This window comes from Pelophylax lessonae, assembly GCF_965119305.1.
Source record: "Pelophylax lessonae genome assembly, chromosome: 3".
Taxonomy (NCBI): domain Eukaryota; kingdom Metazoa; phylum Chordata; class Amphibia; order Anura; family Ranidae; genus Pelophylax; species Pelophylax lessonae.
In genome coordinates, this window is record NC_138770.1 from 89,089,231 (window position 1) to 89,108,829 (window position 19,599).

At 41.0% G+C, this 19,599-nt stretch overlaps 1 protein-coding gene across 2 annotated transcripts in view; it reads left to right on the forward strand.

Moving 5' to 3' along the window:
* Positions 1–19,191, forward strand: part of LOC309551303 (cytochrome P450 2K1-like) — a 43,062-nt gene extending 23,871 nt beyond the window's left edge. For both annotated transcript variants that reach the window (XM_082251835.1, XM_082251834.1), the window contains 4 exons: positions 110–251; positions 3,373–3,557; positions 3,788–3,929; positions 18,862–19,191. In XM_082251835.1, the coding sequence (XP_082107961.1) occupies positions 110–251; positions 3,373–3,557; positions 3,788–3,929; positions 18,862–19,043 (651 nt within the window). In that variant the 3' untranslated portion in view covers positions 19,044–19,191. The remainder of the gene's footprint in view (positions 1–109; positions 252–3,372; positions 3,558–3,787; positions 3,930–18,861) is intronic.
* Positions 19,192–19,599: the final 408 nt, after the last annotated feature.

Here is a 19,599-nt window from a genome sequence, read left to right on the forward strand (position 1 = left end):
TATTTAGGCACCAGTGTATTGGTTGGAACATGCTACAGTAAGGTATTCCACCACCAGGTGGCTGGTTATAGGGAAATGTTCACCATACTCTCTGTGTTATCATTTGCAGGAGGCTGGGAATCCTCATTCATACTTTCATAATGAAAATCTAACAAGACTGGTAAGGAATCTTTTCTCCGCGGGAATGGAGACGACATCAAGCACTATGCGCTGGGGTCTGCTGCTCATGATGAAATACCCAGAGATGCAAGGTATTGTATCTCTTCTATGCTGTACCCATTTATCTACAGTCCTCTCTTCTTTGCATCCATTCAAAACACTGATTTTCTTTAAAGCTTGTCTGAGCTTCTAGAAAGCAGGGGGTGGAGAGCTGAGGTTACACTCTGCAGAGTTCAGTAAGTGGAGCCATGAGAGCTGATTGGGGAAAAGGGACCCCCCCCCCTTCACACAGCACAACAGAACATTGCTAAGGCTGTCAATCACAGGCTGTGTGCTGGAGCTCCCTCCTCGGTTACCTTTTTATCTCTTAGTGTCAGGAAAACTTTTTAGAAGTGACTTACGCTGACAGAAGACAGAAATTACCCGTATTGCCCTGGATAGAGACAAGTACACACTTTAGAGGGATAGGCTTTGTTCATATTTCATGTCTGAGGTTTACAACCACTGTAAGGCAAAAATGTAAAGTACTTTAAAAAAAATAGGCAAATAGGCAAAAAAAATGTATTTATCTGAGATCTCATAGATAGGCTTTACTCACCTTCCCTGTGCTTCTCCTGCTGCTCTGCCAAAGGTTCCCTGAGACATGAAAGCATGAGCGTTGTCATATGGAGGTGGGGTTCTCAAAGTCTTTGATGGTAGGCAAATACATTGACAATCATAAAGAGCATTGTAGATACGCTTTAAAATTCTGTGGCACCGCTACATCACAAATGTTGGTGCTTGTAATTGATTCATATATCTGTAGGAAACTGGTAAATGAATTTGTCACAGCAGATGGCTGGCATTGAGACTGGAGTATCCATAAACAGTGTAGGTCGGAAATGCTGAGCCTGACAAAACCATTAGCTCAGCTTTACTAACTTCCCTCGCCAGCCACTGTGCACTAAATCTGAACCCTATTTAAACCAATGGGAGCAGAATATTAGCGCTTAGGTGTGGAGTAGTGATTTTCACCTCTTGCTGACCAGCCTTTTCTGGAACTTTTTGTTTACAAGTTTAAATTAGTATTTTTTTTTTTTTGCTAGAAAATTACTTAGAACCCCCAAACATTGCATTTTTTTTGTAGCAGAGACCCTAGAGAATAAAATTGTTGCAATATTTGTCACACTGTATTTTTGGAAAAAATACACTTTAACATCCCTGGCGGTATTCCCGAGTGTGGCTCGGGGTGGAATTTCAGTGCCATTAGCGGTAACCCTGAGCCACACTTGGGGTACCGCCAGGGAGCATCGCTGGATCCTGGTAGAGGGTACTTACCTTGTTCCCGGGATCCAGCGATGTGTCCCTGCAGCATACGTCTGCCGTATCTTCCGCCTGATGCTGTGAGCCCCGGCATCCGTCTCCTGAGACGTGACGCTCGCAGGGGTTGGAACTGGTGGCAAATTTGAAAAGTAAAACACACAAACACACTGATATATTGTAATCCTATTGGATTACGTTACAAAATAAAATAAATTGACATTAGTTTGCCCCCCAGTGCCCTTTCCTGCAGTTTTACTGTACTTTATATATATATATATATATATATATATATATATATGATGAAAAGTCAAAAAAAGGTGCGCAAATCAATAAGTAGAAGCAGCACTAGAAAAATATGTAAATGAAGTGAAAGTGGATAGTAATGCGCTTCAATAGTAAACCAACAATATTAATGTGTAAAACAATCAAATCTTGTAGGTGCAAAAATTGTGCACAAAATTGGAGGACTTCAGAATCATGTGTAAACAAAATACAGTTTATCAATTAAAGTCAGTAATCAAACATGTGCAAATAATATGTTCAGTGGTGAGTCCACATTTAGATGATGACTGTGTTCAAATTCCAACGTAGTGAATGGCCTCTTACCATGTGTTACACAAAACAGAGCCTCCAAATAAACTTGACAATGTGATAATAAAATAACGCCCAGTGATAAAGATGGACTCTTACCAGAGATTATGAAGGTAAAAACTTCAAGCAAAGTACTGTATTTTCTGGCGTATAAGACTACTTTTGAACCTCAAAAAAATCCCCCAAAAATGGTGGGTCATCTTATACGCAAAGTATAATATCTCCAAGGTAACCTAAGTATAAGTATTACCGGTAGATGAAAATTAGGGGGGTCGTCTTATACGCCGGAAAATACGGTAGGTAGATGATCCCGTGTTAGCAGGACTGAAGAGGTGGAGCACTGTCCTTGAGGATCCTCCAGATCACATCCACCCACAGCATCCAGAAAAAAACTTGGTGCAGCTCAAGATGAAATGGCCCAAAGATGCATTCCCAAAAGAAAGAAAGGGACTAATAGTGCATTAACCCCCTAACTTACATTTTTTTACACTTTTGGTGGTAACCAGTGACATTACGACAGTAATCAGTGCTAAAAATATGCACTGTTACTGTAATAATGACACTGGCAAGGAAGGGGTTAACCCTATGGGTGATCAAGGGGTTAAATGTGAGCCTAACTGTGGGGGGCGTGGCTTGTGAAAGGACCATAGAGACATGTTATCCCATATAGAAGAATCACATGAGCTCTGTGATCATTCCAGAGAGAAGAACGGACAGCTGTGTTTACAACAGCCGACCGTCCTTCTCTCTCAGCGGGGAGCGATCGCGGGTGTCAGGCGGCGGCTTCCCCGCTGCCGAGTGGGGGCAGGAGCGCATTTAACATTCTCCCAATACTGCAGCCCTTGTTCTTAATGAACTACTATAATGCTGTGGAGCACCGTGGTAGTTGATTGATTCTTTCTGTCAGTGTATCTGCTTGTCCGTACGGCACACAGATATACTAACAGATCTGCAGGGGACCTGCTTGGCACCTGCGATCTGCTGATCACTGGTGCCATACTTTACAGGCTACAAAAAAAAAATGCATATTTTTTTACCTGCAAAAAAATGTGGATTTATTTTGTTAAAGTGAACTTATCCTTTAACACAGGGTTGTCCAACCTGTGGCCCTCCAGATGCTAAAGGACTACATCTCCCATACTCCCTTGCCAGCCTCTTAGCTGACAGAGTAGTATGGGAGATGTAGTCCTTCAACATCTGGAGGGTCTCAGGTTGGACACCTCTGCTTTAACACATAGCTTGTTTTCCCTCATAATATTTGATTACCAATTAAGATAAGAAAAATCTTAATATCCTTTTACTTTTCCTTATTACCTCCAGAAAAAGTGCAACAAGAGATCTCCAAAGTTGTTGGGTTAGCTCAGCCTACGTACAGCCATCGTGGACAGATGCCTTATACAAATGCCGTCATACATGAGATCCAGAGGTTTGCAGATCTTGTACCCCTTAGTGTTCCTCACGAGACAACTAAAGACGTCACTTTTAGGGGATATTTTATCCCAAAGGTAGCTATTTGAGATTCTGTAAAATTTAATTGTTGGCTACTAATACAGCATAGAATTGAAAGGAAATTGTGAGTTTGCTGAGGGCATCATTTGAGTTGACCAGAACAGTTTTCTTATAAACTGCACACACTTTTTTATATAGACCAGAGTTGTTCTTAAAAGCATAAGAGTAATCATCTCACATAATATCATTTTTATTTTTTATTACATTTATTTTCTATTCATTTTAGGAAACCTATATAATCCCTCTATTATCCTCTGTATTGCGGGACAAGACACAGTTTGAAAAGCCTGATGAGTTCTACCCAAATCATTTCCTAGATTCCCATGGAAATTTTGTAAAGAAAGATGCCTTCATGCCATTCTCTGCAGGTTTGTATATCTCTGCTGCATTTCATAATATGAAAATGGCTGCAACTAATCAATACTATCAGATCTATGTACACAGGATTGTTCTCTAATACAGCATATTAAAAAAAAATCTGTCCCTTTGTTCATTATAAGTTAACTTTTGGCTGGTAAAGTCACATTTAAATAAGCTTTCCTGATGCATTCACATAGTTAATAGGAGAGAGTCTTCATCTCTGAGTAATAGATCTCTCACACTCATTAATATGATTATACAAACCTTCATTCAAATCAAACTGATCAAATTGAAAAAGAAAATCTCAAACCAAAGACCCTCCATTTATTCAATTTATTGACTTCTCAAATAATTTTGACCCCCACCAAGTCAATCAGCCTACTTTTACGTACCTGGTGACGACTGGAATGTTGTGGAGGCCTATCTTGCACCTCCCGCCCATCACTCCTGAAGATGGAGACAGAGAGTGTAAGGGGGCAGAGTGGCACGAGTGCCAGAGTAGCTGACTGGTGAAGTCCGCTCTTAGGTGGATAAAGCTGGGGGGTCACAGTCCTAGGAACAGGATACTAAAGCAGCTTGGGACCATAACTGGAGAAGGTAACAGAGCCAGTATGCAGGCAGCGACCAGCAGCAGCCAGGCAACAAGGGACTGAATCAGCAGGCAGAGCAAGTCGAGGAAGCAGGCCAAGGTCGGTAACAGCCGAATAGCGCAGTACAGAATCAGCAGGCAAAGACGAGTCCAGTAAACAGGCCGAGGTCAGTGAGATCAGATGAGCAAGGTTAATGCAGGAACAAGGAGGAATCGCAGAGGAGAAGCTGCAAAGCATGCAGGGAATCCAGGAAGTTTTGGAAAGAGACAGCTAGCAGACAGGCAGATCTAAAAAACAGGAAAATTGTTTTTTTTTTTTCAAGTAAGCTTATATTGTAAGGGAATGGCGCTGAAAATGCTCCAAAAGCACACCAGGGGAGCAAATAGCAGTATAAGACCAGTTCTTGTAACAATATTAGTAGACAGTTCATGTAGTCCAGGGGCTAATAAAGCAACACTTATGGCAGCTCCCTTTAGAGTAAAGCAATTCTCTGGAAGACAAGTGTAAGAGCAAAAAAGGTGCCAGAATCTAAGTGTAGCAGAAAAACCACAAAGGGCTTTATTAAAAACACCTAAATGGCTACTCACATAACAGACAAGATCAACAGGCATGTAAGGAGATGTCCAGAGTCACTGTCGGGGCCCCACAATGTGCCGAAGCGGGTTCCATATTCTCACAGCCAGATGGATGTCAGCCAGAAAGCTGGGACTCTGCCTGACGTTACCAGCTTGGAACACACTCAGAGCCCAGACTGGACATGAGGTCAGGAGATGTCAGGTGTGGCGTTTCAAAGCTTCCAATATTTCCTCAGACCTCTGACTCCAGACATCTACATACCTATTGATCTTGTCTGTTATGTGAGTAGCCATTTGGCTGTTTTTAATAAAGCCTTTTATGGTTTACCCACTACACTTAGATTGGATTGTCAAATATAAAATTAAAGGAACAATTTTTAATCAGCGTATAGCATCAAGTCAATTAAATTCCGGGGATATTGATCTGGCCAATTAGATAGAAGAGGGGGTTGTTAATCAGTTTCAGCTGCCTTGGTGTTAATGAACAGGGAGACTAGATGGGCAACAATGAGACAACCTTCAAAACAGAAGGGTTTTACAGATGGAGGCCACTAAAAAAGTTTCCCTACTCATCTTTTCTGATTGTTTTTCACTAGTTTTGCATTTGGCTAGGGTCAGCGTCACTACTGGTAGCGTGAGGCAATACCTTGACCCTATAGAGGTTGCACAGGCATTCCAACTCCTCCAGGATGGCACATCAATATGTGCCATTGCCAGAAGGTTTTCTGTGTCTCCCACCACAGTCTCAAGAGCATGGAGGAGATTCTCTAGGAGGGCTGGACAGGTCAAAATAAGGTCCTTAACCCATCAACAGGACCGGTATCTGCTTCTTTGTGGAAGGAGGAACAGGATGAGCACTGCCAGAGCCCTACAAAATTACCTCCAGCAGGCCACTGGTGTGGATGTCTCTGACCAAAAAATCAGAAACAGACTTCATGAGGGTGGCCTGAGGGCCTGACATCCTCTAGTGGGCCCTATGCTCACTGCCCGGGAACGTGGAGCTTATTGGCATTTGCCATTGAACACCAGAATTGGCAGGTCTGACATTGGTGCCCTGTGCTTTTCACAGATGAGATCAGGTTCACCCTGAGCACATGTGACAGACCTGAAAGGGTCTGGAGAAGCTGTGGAGAATAATATGCTGCCTGTAACATTGTTCAGCATGACCAGTTTGGTGGTGGGTCAGTGATGGTCTGGGGAAGCATATCCATGGAGGGACACATAGACCTATACAGGCTAGACAATGGCACCCTCACTGACATTAGGTATTGGGATGAAACCTTTGGAACGATTGTCAGACTGGTCCAGTGGGTCCTGGGTTCCTCCTTGGGCATGACAATGCCCGGCCTCATGTGGCGAGAGTATGCATCCAGTTCCTGGAGAATGAAGGAATTGATACCATTGAATGGCCCCCATGCTCACCTTACCTAAATCCATTAGAACACGTCTGGGACATTATGTTTTGGTCCATATGACGCCATCAGGTTGCACCTCAGTCTGTTCAGATGCTCAGTGATGACCAGGTCCAGATCTGTGAGGAAATACCCCAGGACACCATCCGTCGTCTCATTAGGAGCATGCCCCAAGGTTGTCAGGCATGCATAGAAGCACGTGGGGGCCATACAAACTACTGAGTACCATTTTAAGTTGCTGCAATGAAATTTCAGCAAAATGTACTAGCTGCATCATTTTTTTTTTTTTTTTTTTTCAAAATATTTTATTGGTTCATAAAAGATAAAGTACAAATGTACAACCAGTTCAAGTTGGCAAAAGAAACATGACAGAAATGTACAAAATTTTCAAAATGGTACAAGCATGTAAACAGCCAAAGATGGCAAATGTAACAGTATAAAATAGCCTACAATAAACAACATTGATAACCGTGGAGATCCGGGACAACTCTACCCTGTGAGGCGTGTGAAGACAATCAGGGGTCGGAAGTGGAAAGAGAGGGGGGGCAAGAGTAGAAGCCAAAGAATTAGACACTATAGAGGAGGTAAGGCAGCAGGAGGACAAGCGGTCAGGTCGAGCTGGTTCATGTCGAGGCCCATATCCTGGGTGATCCAAACCCAGGGACGGGAGACAGGGGAGTCGTCGGGGAGAAGCGGCTGCGGAGCAACTAAGTCATGCAATGAAGGGGGGGAGCCAGTTGTCCGGGCCCGCCCAGAGACAACGAAGCAGCCCGTGGAGGGCGGGGAGGGGAAGGAAGACAGGGGGGTGAGGCAAAGGGAAAAGTAACAGGGAAGGAGGGGGGGGGGAGAGAGGGAGAGAGAGAAAAAAAAAAAAGCTGCATCATTTTTTCACTTTGATTTTCGGAGTGTCTTTGAATTCAGCCCTCTGTAGGGGGTTCATTTTCATTTCCATCAAACAATGTGGCATCCTTTTGTTCCTAACACAATACCTAGCCCATTTCAATATAGATATCCAGCAAGAGATTTTTCCCCATTGAGATCTGATATGTTTTCAAAGCGTTCCTTTAATTTTTTTGAGCAGTGTATATTTTGAAAGAAAATGCACTTTAGAATAAAATGTTGACAGTTGCAATTTGTTTTTCACACACAATTTGTGCAAATCTATATTTTCTGTATACCCAATACCCAATTTTTTAGCAAAATATAAAATTTTGGGTTACATCAAGTAAATAGATACCAAACTTGTCAAGCATTAAAATTGAATGCCTCCCTTTAAAATTGCAAATATAAAAAAAAAAAAATACAGTACCCCAAACTGAACATTAGCAAGGCTTTAAAAACCTTGGCCAGAAATATTGCTTTCACTCCAATATTCACAGAGATACCTACTATTTGTTTTGCAATTGCTTTTTTCCACCATCTGTGGGCCCTACGTATGCATTTGTATTCATATTTGTGCACAGGGCAGTGTGGTTGCTTTTAACATTTTCCTTATTTCTAATAACCACTTCCCACCTGCCTACTGTAAAATAAGCCCGGGTGGGACAAGTCCTCCAGCTTGCATGCCTCATAAGCACCCTTGGGGGAACTCGGGGCACGTAGCAGCACAATCTGTAATTGCTGTGTCCCCTGGACAGCAGATTACAGAGCTGGGTATGAGACCAATGTGACTGGCCCTGCACTGTGACTAATTACAGCGATCCCAGTAACGTCTTTCATTAATGATGCCATTGTTTACTACTGTGATCTCTGTTATTTGTCTCAGAGGTCACATGGTATAGGGACAATAATATTGGTCCAGTACCATGTTATCGTTGTGGCCAAACACAGCGATCACAGTAGTACTCAATGGTTGCTTAAGTGTAGCCTGACAGTGTTTGAAATTATTGCTTATACATTCCTCATGACAGTGGGAAAAAACACCAATTTTTCACCCCCCAGGTATAGTAAAGTGACTGTACAGTACAGCAGTATAGTGACTGTACAATGGCACCATAGTGACACTGCACTTACTCTTGTGACAGTATCTACAAAAAAAAAAATATATACAAAACAAATTGTAAAAAAGCATTTTCTCGAAACCCTGACACAGCAGCACGATGCCACCAGACCAGTGTTGTCAGTCAGTGTCCCTAATCACTGCCGCACCAGTCACAGTGTCCCTGATCAATCGTTGGAAAAGTATCACATTTGTGGTATCCCCACACTCAGGAAGAGTAGCAGAATGTGTTATGTGTTCTAATTGTAAGTATGCCCATGCTGTGTTTTTGAAAAATATTTTTTTTTACTAAATTTTTTATTTATTTATAATTTTCCACATACATTTCTTATACATTCATGGTTTCATGTATTATTCACATTATAACGGAGGTTGAGGTTTATAGCCTCAGTAACTTTCCCATTATGGGGAGGGTACAAAAGAAAGGGTAAACCAAACAGTGTCAATGAAAAGTAGTCACATCTTACATATTCCCCCATTTTACTGGCCTGTTTGTGTACCTTTAACCATCTGACCTCTCTTTTAATATTTTAAGAGACCATGAGGAACCAACAGGACTAAACACTAAACACTAAATGAAAACAAAACAAGACACAACTAAACTAAAAAAAAAAAAAAAAAAAAAAGGGGGGGGGGTGTGGGGGGGAAGAAAAAAGGAGGGTGGGGAAGGGAGACCCAGGGGAGGAAGGGAAGAAGCTAGGGGCCAAGACAAAGAGGGAGTTCTCCCTAAATATGGGGTTCCCCCTGTCTCCTAAGCCTTCATACTGGGTTCTGCCTTCTCGAGATTATATACTCATTCCACCCGTTCCATATTACTTTATATTTTTCTGTTTTATGATTGGCGTTCAGTACTAGGTTTTCTAATTTGTTAATCTCTTCCACCTTATTTATCCACATATTTATGTCTGGTGGTTCCTCTTTTTTCCACTTTAAGGGAATACACATTTTCGCTGCGTTCAGTAAGTAGGGTATTATTGAATTTTTATATTGTTTAGATGGAATGTTAGTTTTGTGAAGGAGGAAGAGGGCTGGGTCCATTGTCAGCTGATATTCTGTCAGGGTTTGTGTAATTTCAAAAATCTGTTTCCAGAATTTTTCCATTTTGGGACAGAGCCAAAATATATGTAATAATGTTCCCCTTCCCTCTCCACATCTCCAACATCCATCTGTATTTGTTGGTGCTATTTTATGCATTTTAACTGGGGTTTGATACCATCTCGACAGTATTTTGTAGTTCATCTCTTGTATTTTTGTGCTCATGGATGTTGAGTGGGCCAACTGGAATATCCGCTTTTTCTCTACATCTGAGAAGGTATTATTTAATTCCTTCTCCCAATCGTTCATATATAGTAGTTGGCGGCTATTTCCATTGTCCCCCAGCATCGAGTACAATTTAGATATGGAATGTGTTAGTATCCCTTTTGTACACAAATCTCTTCAAATTTAGTGTATTGTAATGTCACCTCGTTGGGCTTTGGTAAAGTTCTCAAGAAATGTCTGAGCTGGATCGCTCTCCATCTGTCCAGCTGATAGTCTCCTAAGGGGTCCACCAGCTCCCTCTCTGTTATCCATCCATCTGGTGTCATGAAATGATCTACCTGATAAAAACCTTTTTCCATCAGATCTCTACATTTTTTGTCTTGGTAACCAGGTGTAAATTTGGGATTCCCCAGGACCGGGAACAGGGCGGAATATTTTCTTGTCAGTTTATATTGTTGAAAAATTTTTGCACAAGTTTTGATTGTATGGCCTATAATCGGGTGTATTCTCATAGGAGCTGGTTGAATGCTACTGCAAAACGGGGCTCTTTCCAATGGAATTTCCACTTGAGCTTGTTCCATGGATGGCCATAGTTTTGTTTTCTTATGACGGCACCAGTCTACAAATCTACCCAACTGTATGGTCTGATAATACCTCCTCATATCTGGGACTGATAGTCCTCCTTCCTCTTTTCGTAATGTCATCACCTTCTTACTCAGTCTAGGATGTTTAGCTGCCCATATAAATTCCTTCAATGTACTGTCTATTTGTTTAAAGTATTTCTGTGGAATGAATATGGGTAGGGTTTGAAAAAAGTATAAAAATTTTGGTAGGATAGACATTTTTACAATATTGCATCTTGCCATCCATGAGAACACTCCCTTGCCCCATTTTTGCAACAATATATATACGGATTTCAGCAATGCAGGGTAATTTTCTGCATACAACTGGGAGAATTTCGGTGTTATCTGTAGTCCCAAGTATTTCAACGATCTTCTAGTCCACTTTAATCTAAAATTTGAGTTTAACTGTTGTAACAATTCCTGTCCTAGCCCCACTCCCATTGCTTCTGATTTGTTTATGTTTATTTTAAGATTGGACATTTCTCCATACTCATCAAACTCTCTCAAAAGATTCGGGAGGGAGATAATCGGATTGGTGAGAGTGAACAGCATGTCGTCTGCGAAGGCTGATATCTTATATTGAGTTTGGCCAATTTTAATACCTGTAATATCTGGGTTTAATCTTATTTTACATAAGAAGGGCTCCAAAGTCAGGATAAACAATAAGGGGGAAAGGGGGCAACCTTGTCTGGTTCCATTCTGGATCGAGAAGTCTTCCGACAATATGCCATTCACTCTCACCTTTGCCGATGGGTCTGAATAGATCTGCGAAATCCAGTTCAGCATGGTTTCATCCATGCCCACATGTCTTAATACTGCCATCATGAACCTCCAACTTACTCTATCAAAAGCTTTTTCAGCATCTGTACTTACAAATATACTTTTTATCTGTTTATGCTGAGCTACATATAATAGGTTCAATACTTTTATTGTGTTATCCCGAGCTTCTCTTGTCGGCGTAAACCCTACTTGGTCTAGATTTACCAATTTCGCTAGATGGTTTTGAATTCTAGTAGCTATAATTTTTGTGAATATTTTCAGATCTGTATTTAATAACGAAATTGGTCTATAACTTGAACAGGATGCTGGATCTTTGTCTTCTTTAAGTATTACTGTTATATGTGCTTATAGGGTTTCTTTTAATATTTTCTTGCCTTTGCCCCATGCATTAAACATTTCCAACATAAATTTCTTTAACTGAGGTATATATGTTTTATAATAGTGAATTGTATATCCATCAGGACCTGGTGCTTTCCCTTCTTTTAAGTTGGAGATAGCTGCATTTAATTCATCTTCTGTGACCTCGGAACCCAAGTCCTCTCTCTCGCTCTCTGATAAGCGTGGCATCTGAGATGTCTCTAAATAATTCTCTATTTGAGATGGAGTCAGGTTCCGGGGTCGCAGATTATATAGTGATGAATAATATGCTATGAATTCATGGGCAATCTGTCTTGAAAGTACTACCTTCTGGCCTTTCCTCGTTGTTATTTGTGGGACGTATGTTTTTAACGTCTGTTCACGAAGCGCCCTTGCCAGAGATTTCCCACACTTATCTCCCAATTCATATGCCTCTTTACGACTAATCTGTAATGCTGATCTTGCTTTATAAAAGAGTATATCATTAATTTCCTTCCTTACTGCCATCAGGCTATCTTTCGTAGTTAAAGAATATTCATGTTTATATGATGCCTCTAATTTTTGTAATTTTAAGAGAAGGTTCTCTAATTGTGCTGTTCGTTTTTTTTTTATTCTAGAGCCATGTTTGATCAGGATGCCTCTAATTACAGCTTTATGTGCCTCCCAGAAGACACTTGAGTCTGTATCTATTGTTTTATTGATTAGAAAAAAATCCTCTAGTTCTCTTTTTATGTCCATTCTAACTGTTTCATCCTGTAGTAGGCTTTCATTCAACCTCCATATTCGATGTCCCCCCTCCTGATCGCCTCCCAGTTCATAATCCATCCTAATTGGGGCATGATCTGACCATGTAATTAGACCTATCTGGATATTCTTAATAGCATGTAGTTGGTTATGCGGTATAAAGAAATAGTCAATCCTCGAGTATTGATGATGTACCGAGGAAAAGAACGTGTAGTCGCGTTCGCCTGGGTGTATTAAACGCCACGCGTCTATCAGCTGGGCGTCGTTCAGGGTATTTGATATGTGTTTCCTGGTCCTTACTGAAATTGAGGAATTTCCTACTGATGTATCCTCAGAGGGAATTAGAGGGATATTGAAGTCCCCTCCCACTATTAAATGGCCTTCTTTGTACTCTGATAATTCCCTAATCTTCTTCCCTATAAATGCATCTTGTTGACTGTTAGGTGCGTATAGTGTGGCTAGTGTAACCTTGACGTTTCCTATGGTTCCCTTTAGGAAAAGTGATCTCCCGTTGGGATCCTTGATCATCTGTTCATATTTCCATGGCACGTTATGTGCTATGATAATCGAAACTCCCTTAGATTTAGTCTCTACATTTGTTGCATGATATGCTGTTGGGTAGAATCTATTTTTTAAAATTGGTAGTCTATCGTCCGAAAGTGCGTCTCCTGTATGAAGGCTATATCTATCTTCGAGCTTTTAAGATCATTTAACAAAATTCGTCTTTTTTCCGGTATGTTAAGACCTTTTGCATTTATTGTTAGGATACGTACTGCTTCCATATTCCTCCCCTGGGTCAGTGCAGGGAGACGGAGAAGAGGAAAGAAAGAAAGAGATAAAAAAAAAAAAAAAGGGGGAATTTAAGTTCCCAAAAACACAAACACCAACTCTCGGGGTTCTAACCCCTCGAGACCCCCCTAAAAAGAGGTTGGATTCCTCTTTATTTAACCTTTGTTATGAAGCTCCCTTCTTCTACTTCCTCCTGTTATCTAGAGCTTGTTTCCTAATTGGGGTTTAGGGCCAGATATGACCAGGGCAGCTCGCCCCTACCTCACCCCTCCTCACCCACCCGGACTCGTTCCCATATTTTTATAGCTTCCACTACTTTACTTTCTATACTATGGCACCCTTTCACATTATAATCAATGGACATTGGCTTTACTCTGCTATCCATGATTCAATGGAAAAAAAAACGGGGGAGTGTCAGTGTGATCATGTGAGCACACGGAGGCGGACTCGCTCTCTCCACACCCAGCTGGACACGCCGAACACACGTGGAGACTACACACTTCCGCAGACCAGGTCCTAGGCACCCAAAAGCCCTGCGAGCTATGCGCCCGGCCCTGCAAAACCCCATCCACCTCAGCCGGTGAGCGTACAGTACTCGGTCCCGAAGCTCGGGGATACGGAGGTGGGAGAGACAGCACCAACGAATATCACGGACGGAAGACCGGAGCTCCCTCCCCTCCGAACGCCGGTGACAAGCTGGTAGAGCAGAACAGAGTAGCGGCATAACAGTGAGTTTCAAATCAACCGCTCGGGACCTAGAGGTACGATAGCAGGATAAATCTGATAAATGAAGTATATAAAATGCAAAACAAGCAGGCGCCATAACTAAACTACCTTGTGAAGGGGCCCCTTACGGGGACAGGGAGATACGCATAGCAAAGCAGGTGAAGAAGGGAGGAGAAGGGAGCCCCTAGGTTTGAGGCTCACCAGTCACCAGTCGTTATAGTGTTGAACAGAAGCCCTAAAGGGAATTAATAATCTCATCGGTTGAACCTAGCCTAAAACTGAGATATGCGACCGGGATGCAAGATACAACTAAAAAACCCAAAACACGCTCAGCTGTAAAGGGGCTGACAAACGCTAAGCAAGTGGGACCCATACATTCTTATTTTCCCCCTACACACGTGACCGTCCCTGATAGAAATACAGGTCCTCCAATTGATATAAGTAAGGAAAATATTCAGTCTCCTCTTATAATGACATCAACCTCCAAAAATCAAATACCTATTCATTTAGATGGAGAGGAAAGTCTACCAAGAAAGGGGGATGAAACTAAATCGGATACGATCTCTAACACGGATATAAGAGACATTATACGGGCCCTACCAACTAAACTGGAAATAGAATCTCTGATCATTAGACTGGAGGAGAAATATCAGAAGGATATTCAAGAAGTGAAGGAGGAGCTAAAAGAAACCTCCAATAGAATACAAAATGGGGAGAAAAATACATTAGAAATAGCCAAGAGAGTATTGAAGCTGGAGGAACTCAGTGAAATAAATATGGAACGGTCTACTCTATTACAGATACAAATGGAAGAGATGGAAGATAGGAGTCGTAGAAATAACATCAGGATAAGAGGACTGCCGGAGTGTAAAGCAGGGGAAGGGGAAAATTTAAGAGAAAAAGTAAAGGCTATAATAGTGAAGTTATTGACGGAGGAAGACCCCGTAAATATCGAAATAGACCGGATACATAGGGTCAACGGACCCAGACAATGGGAAGGGGGTAAAATTCGAGATGTATTATGTCGACTGTTAAGATACCAACAAAGAGAAGAGGTCTTAAGGAAAACATGGGAATTGGGTACAATTGACTATGAAACAGCACAAATTAAGATACTCCCAGACATATCAAAACCCATTCTACAATGTAGAGCCCTACTACGTCCCCTACTGGACAAAGTGAAAGCCAAAGGCTATACCTACAGATGGGGATACCCGTTTTCGGTATCCATACGGAAAGGCCCTAGGTCTTTTACATTGAGGACCCCAAATGACCTAGATGGGTTTTTTAAATTTATGGAGATGAGCCCCGAACAAGTACCTAATTGGCTTATGGATCTTCCCCAGGGATCTTTTTCTTCTAAATTTGGACACCACAGGCAAGGGGAAAAGACACCTGAGTGTTAATAGAACAAGCGATAGAAAATTCCAAGGAAAACTGCCTTAATTTATTAAATCTTATAGTTGGACATACGGTGACCCCTCTCCCCCTTTTTTTTTTTTTTTTCCTTTCTTTTCTTTGAGGCACCTGGAAGCGCCTCACTCACCAAATGAGGGGGAAAGGGGAACTATAGACTGCACGATTTTTTGGGGTGAAACGAGCAAGGAGAGGAAAGTTGGACGACGGAGAGAAAGTTGATGGACCCCCCCATGAAAAAACTCTCTGGTCCCACCTTCCCCTTATCCCCCCTTTCCCCTTTTTTTTTTTTTTACCCCACCCCTCAAAACGGGGGAAAGGAGAGTTATAAATTATAAGGCTAGAGGATGTTGTATGTGTAAAATTAAGATAAGTTGTGTGGAGAGTCGTCCGGGGATGGAGATGGGAGGGGAAAGTGTTGGAGACTCTATATAGACTGCATTTGTATAATGTAATTTAACTATACTGTTTATATGATATATACGAGTTTAATTTTTTTTTTTTTTTAGCCCCCCTGTTTCTCTCTCACCTCCCCTGACGATTCTCCCAGTTGAGAGAAAGAGGGAAGGGAAATGCTATGACTATACTTTGAAATGAACGCCCTTTGGCGAAATTGCACAGTTTTTTTTTTCCAATAACCTGACTTGGTCCCATCCACCAATGGGAAGAAAAGGGGCTTTGCCCAAGCCTAACACAATTAAAATTACTCTGGGTTTTGCTTCCCCCTCCCCATTTTCTCTCCCCTTTTTTGTTTTGATGTTTGATGTGAACACGAGATTTTTTTTTTTTTTTTTTTTTTTTGGTTTGAGCATACACAGAGGTTTATTTTTGCCTGGATCCCTTCTTTAAAAAGCTTTACTGCACATGAGAGTGCCTTTTCACTAAAAATATGCACATAAAACAAAAGGTCACAACTACACTTTTTTCTCTTTTCTAGATATAGTATCTCCACACCCCACTAATTTTATTCTTTTTGAAATCCCACATATTGGGGTTAAGATGGGTACAACCCCCCCTCCCCAGGAAACAGAGAGGGGACCCTTCTTTTCCCCCTTGTTTTCTCTCTTTTTTTTTTTTTTTCTCCTCTCACAGAGGTTCCTTCAAACACTGAGGTTTTATTACATTAAATATTATTTTCACTAGCACAATTATACACTCCCCTACCTTCCTTTCACCCCCCCTTTTTTTCCCTCCCCCCCCTTTTTTTTCTTTTTTTTTTTCCCCTCTTCTATCCCTGGTGGATGGGAAAAGACTGTGTGAATGTACTGATATATAATGTCAGGAAAATATCTGGTCTGTAATATAATCTTATCGTATACATATAAAATTTTTGTTTTTTTTTTGAAAAATATTTTTAAATTGACAACTTTGTTTAACAAAGAATTCATTTTCATTTTCTTTCTGCATTTTCCAAAAACTTGTGACAAAAAAGGAAATCTTCAAAAGACTCATCATGCCTCTTAAAAACACCTTAGGGTGTTTATTTTCCCAAATGTGGTTATTTTCTGGGTATTTCTCCTGTCCTGGTGCCCCAGGGACCCAAAAAATGTGATAGGTGGTAAGGAAATTGGATGTGTCATTTTTGCTCCTAGATAGCCTGAAGGTGCTGGGATTTTGGGCCATGGTTAGGTTGTAAAAAAGTCTCACACATTTGATATCACCACACTCAGAAGGAGTAGCAGAAAGTGTTTTGTATTGTAATTCTAAGTTTGCCTATGCTGTGTGCCAGAAATAACTTGGTAAAATGACAACTTGAAAAAAGCATATTTTATTTAATTTCGTCATTTTCCACAAAATTGTGACAAAAAAAATACAACTTCCAGAAACTCACCATGCCTCTTACTAATTACACAGGACTGTCTGCCTTCCAAAAAGAGGTCATTTGGGGGGTATTTGTACTGTCCATGAATTTTAGGGCCTTAAGAAATGAGGCAGTCAATACATCAGGATTGATCGATTTTTAAAAATACTGTATATAACACAGTTTGTAGACTACAGTATAACTTTCTCAGAGTAAATAATATACACTGATTACAGTTATTTTCATAAAAGAAATGTAACAGATACATTTTGGCCTACATTTATGGAGAAAGATTATGTATTTGACATTTTTTTAACAAAAACAGTGCATTTTTTTTTTTTTTTCAAAATGTTCTGTTTTTTTTTTCACTTTATATAGCCCAAAATAAAAAGCCCAGTGGTGGGTAAATTGCAACCAAAAGAAAGTTCTATTTGTCTCAATTTCTTTTTTTTATAAAATTCACCTGGGTAGTGTTGCATACGTAATTGTCATTCAAAGTGTGACTGTGCTGAAAGCTGAAAAATGGCCTGGGCAGGGACGGGGTGAAACAGTCCAGGTTTGAAATTATTCATTTTTTAATATTTTAATTTTTTTAACACTTTTGCATTTTTTTCATATAACTTTATTGTTCTAAAAAAAGGGGAGGCTTAAAAGCCCCCTATGTAATAGCATTAGCAGGTGAAGGGTTCTCTTTTTTTGGAGATATGTCTCCATAAAAAGATATGTCTCCTCTCCTCACCACTCCAGCCGATCAAGCACAGGATGTGGGACTTCATAACCCCTTAAAAGTGTTTGGGCGACTCTGTATTACTTTTACTTTATATCTAGGAGCCTGTTGAATAACAGTACCAAGCTAACAGTTACTGCAGCCAATGAGCTTGTTTTAGCCCCTTGGATATCAGGTTGTTGATATAGACATAGTTAGTAGATAAGAGGTTAAACCTGCCAGTAAAAAGATACCATTTAAATAGTCAGCCACAGAATGACATTTCCCAGCTGCTTTGTACTGTTTGAAATTGAAAACAAAAAAGGCAGGATTCCCTTGCGTATCCATACCAGATCATTATACTAGAGAAGGGTAAAGCTATAAAGAAAAACAAGAAAAAAAAAAGGTTTTGGGTTCTCCCCAAGCTTCACACCAGACCCTCATCCAAGCATGCAGTCTGGCTCGCCAGGACAGTGATAGACGATACTTATGCGTCTCTCCTTTGTTTAGTTTAAGCAACAAGGCTTTAATTTATGGTGAGGAATCCACTGGGAGTGAACATTTTGGTGGTTGGTATGAAATTTGAGGGAACCCTACACCATTTTCTGGAGGAGTTGGGTGGGGGTCTCCCTTAAAATCTATACCAGAGCTCTAACTAGTATAAGGGTCTGGAATGAATTTTTGGGAGGAACCCTGCACCATTTGTTTTTTTTTTTGTTTTGTTTTTTTTTAACACCGTCACAACCTATCAACCAAGGATCATGCAGCTGCCTGCTTCCTAGCAACAGTGATGTTATTAGTTGCTAGAATGCCAGCAGCTGGCTTGCACAGCTTCCTGAGTTGCTAGTAGGCAGCCAGCTAGCAGCCAAAGATGCTTTCAGCCTTCACAGCAGGTAGTTTTCTTTTAGTGAATGACTTCAAGTTCTGACTGCAGGTTCAGGGTGAACACCCTATTTAGTTCACCCATTTCCTGAACTAGGAACACTCCTTGTTTGCACAAATCCTGGCCAGCAACAAATGTGAACCCAATCCATACTCTTGAACAACATGGTTTTGGACACTAACAGTAATGACCTACATTGGCATGGCTTTCTGCTGTTAAAGACTGAGTTTTCATATTTTATACATCATCAGTGTGACACTTCTCTCTCTCTTCTTTCAGGACGTAGAGCTTGCGCTGGAGAAAATTTGGCTAGAATGGAGCTTTTCATTTTTTTTGCCAGCTTGCTGCAAAAATTCACCTTCCGTTTTCCTCCTGAAATCAGAGATTCAGATCTAATGCCTGATGTTGGATTTACAAATATGCCAAAACAGCACAGGATCTGTGCTATCCCCCGGTTTTAAAATAAATTTGCAAAGCTTTAAAATATAGACATAAGAGTTAGAAATAATTGCCTTTTATTTGTTTGCAAGCAAATCAAGCAAGCTTGCAAATTTTGCCTTTTATCGATTTTCCTCTCTACTGCTGTTTACTGAGCATTCTAATGGAAACGTTATACAAGCCCAGCGCATAATAAGTGATAGCAGCCTCCGCCTAAAGCCCCATACACATGGGTCGAATGCTGGGCAACATTGGCGGGGTCAATAAAAAAATGTCCGACATTCAGCCTGTGTGTATGGAAGCCGGTCCAACGGAAGCCTGCCGTTTGGCTGACTTCTGTCCGATGAGCATGCCAGAAAACCACCAGCTGACCTGATCCCTATTGGAGTGTTCTGGCATGGGGGGCCATCCCCATGTCAGAGCACAACAGCTCAGCGGGGGAGATTACTGTACTAATATTGGATTGTTAGTAAAGCGTTTCCGACCGGAGATGATAGTTTTTTCATTCAACTGTTGAACCGAGTTGAACTGAAAAAAAACTTATAGAGTGTACGTACAAGACTTTACTCTATCCAGGCC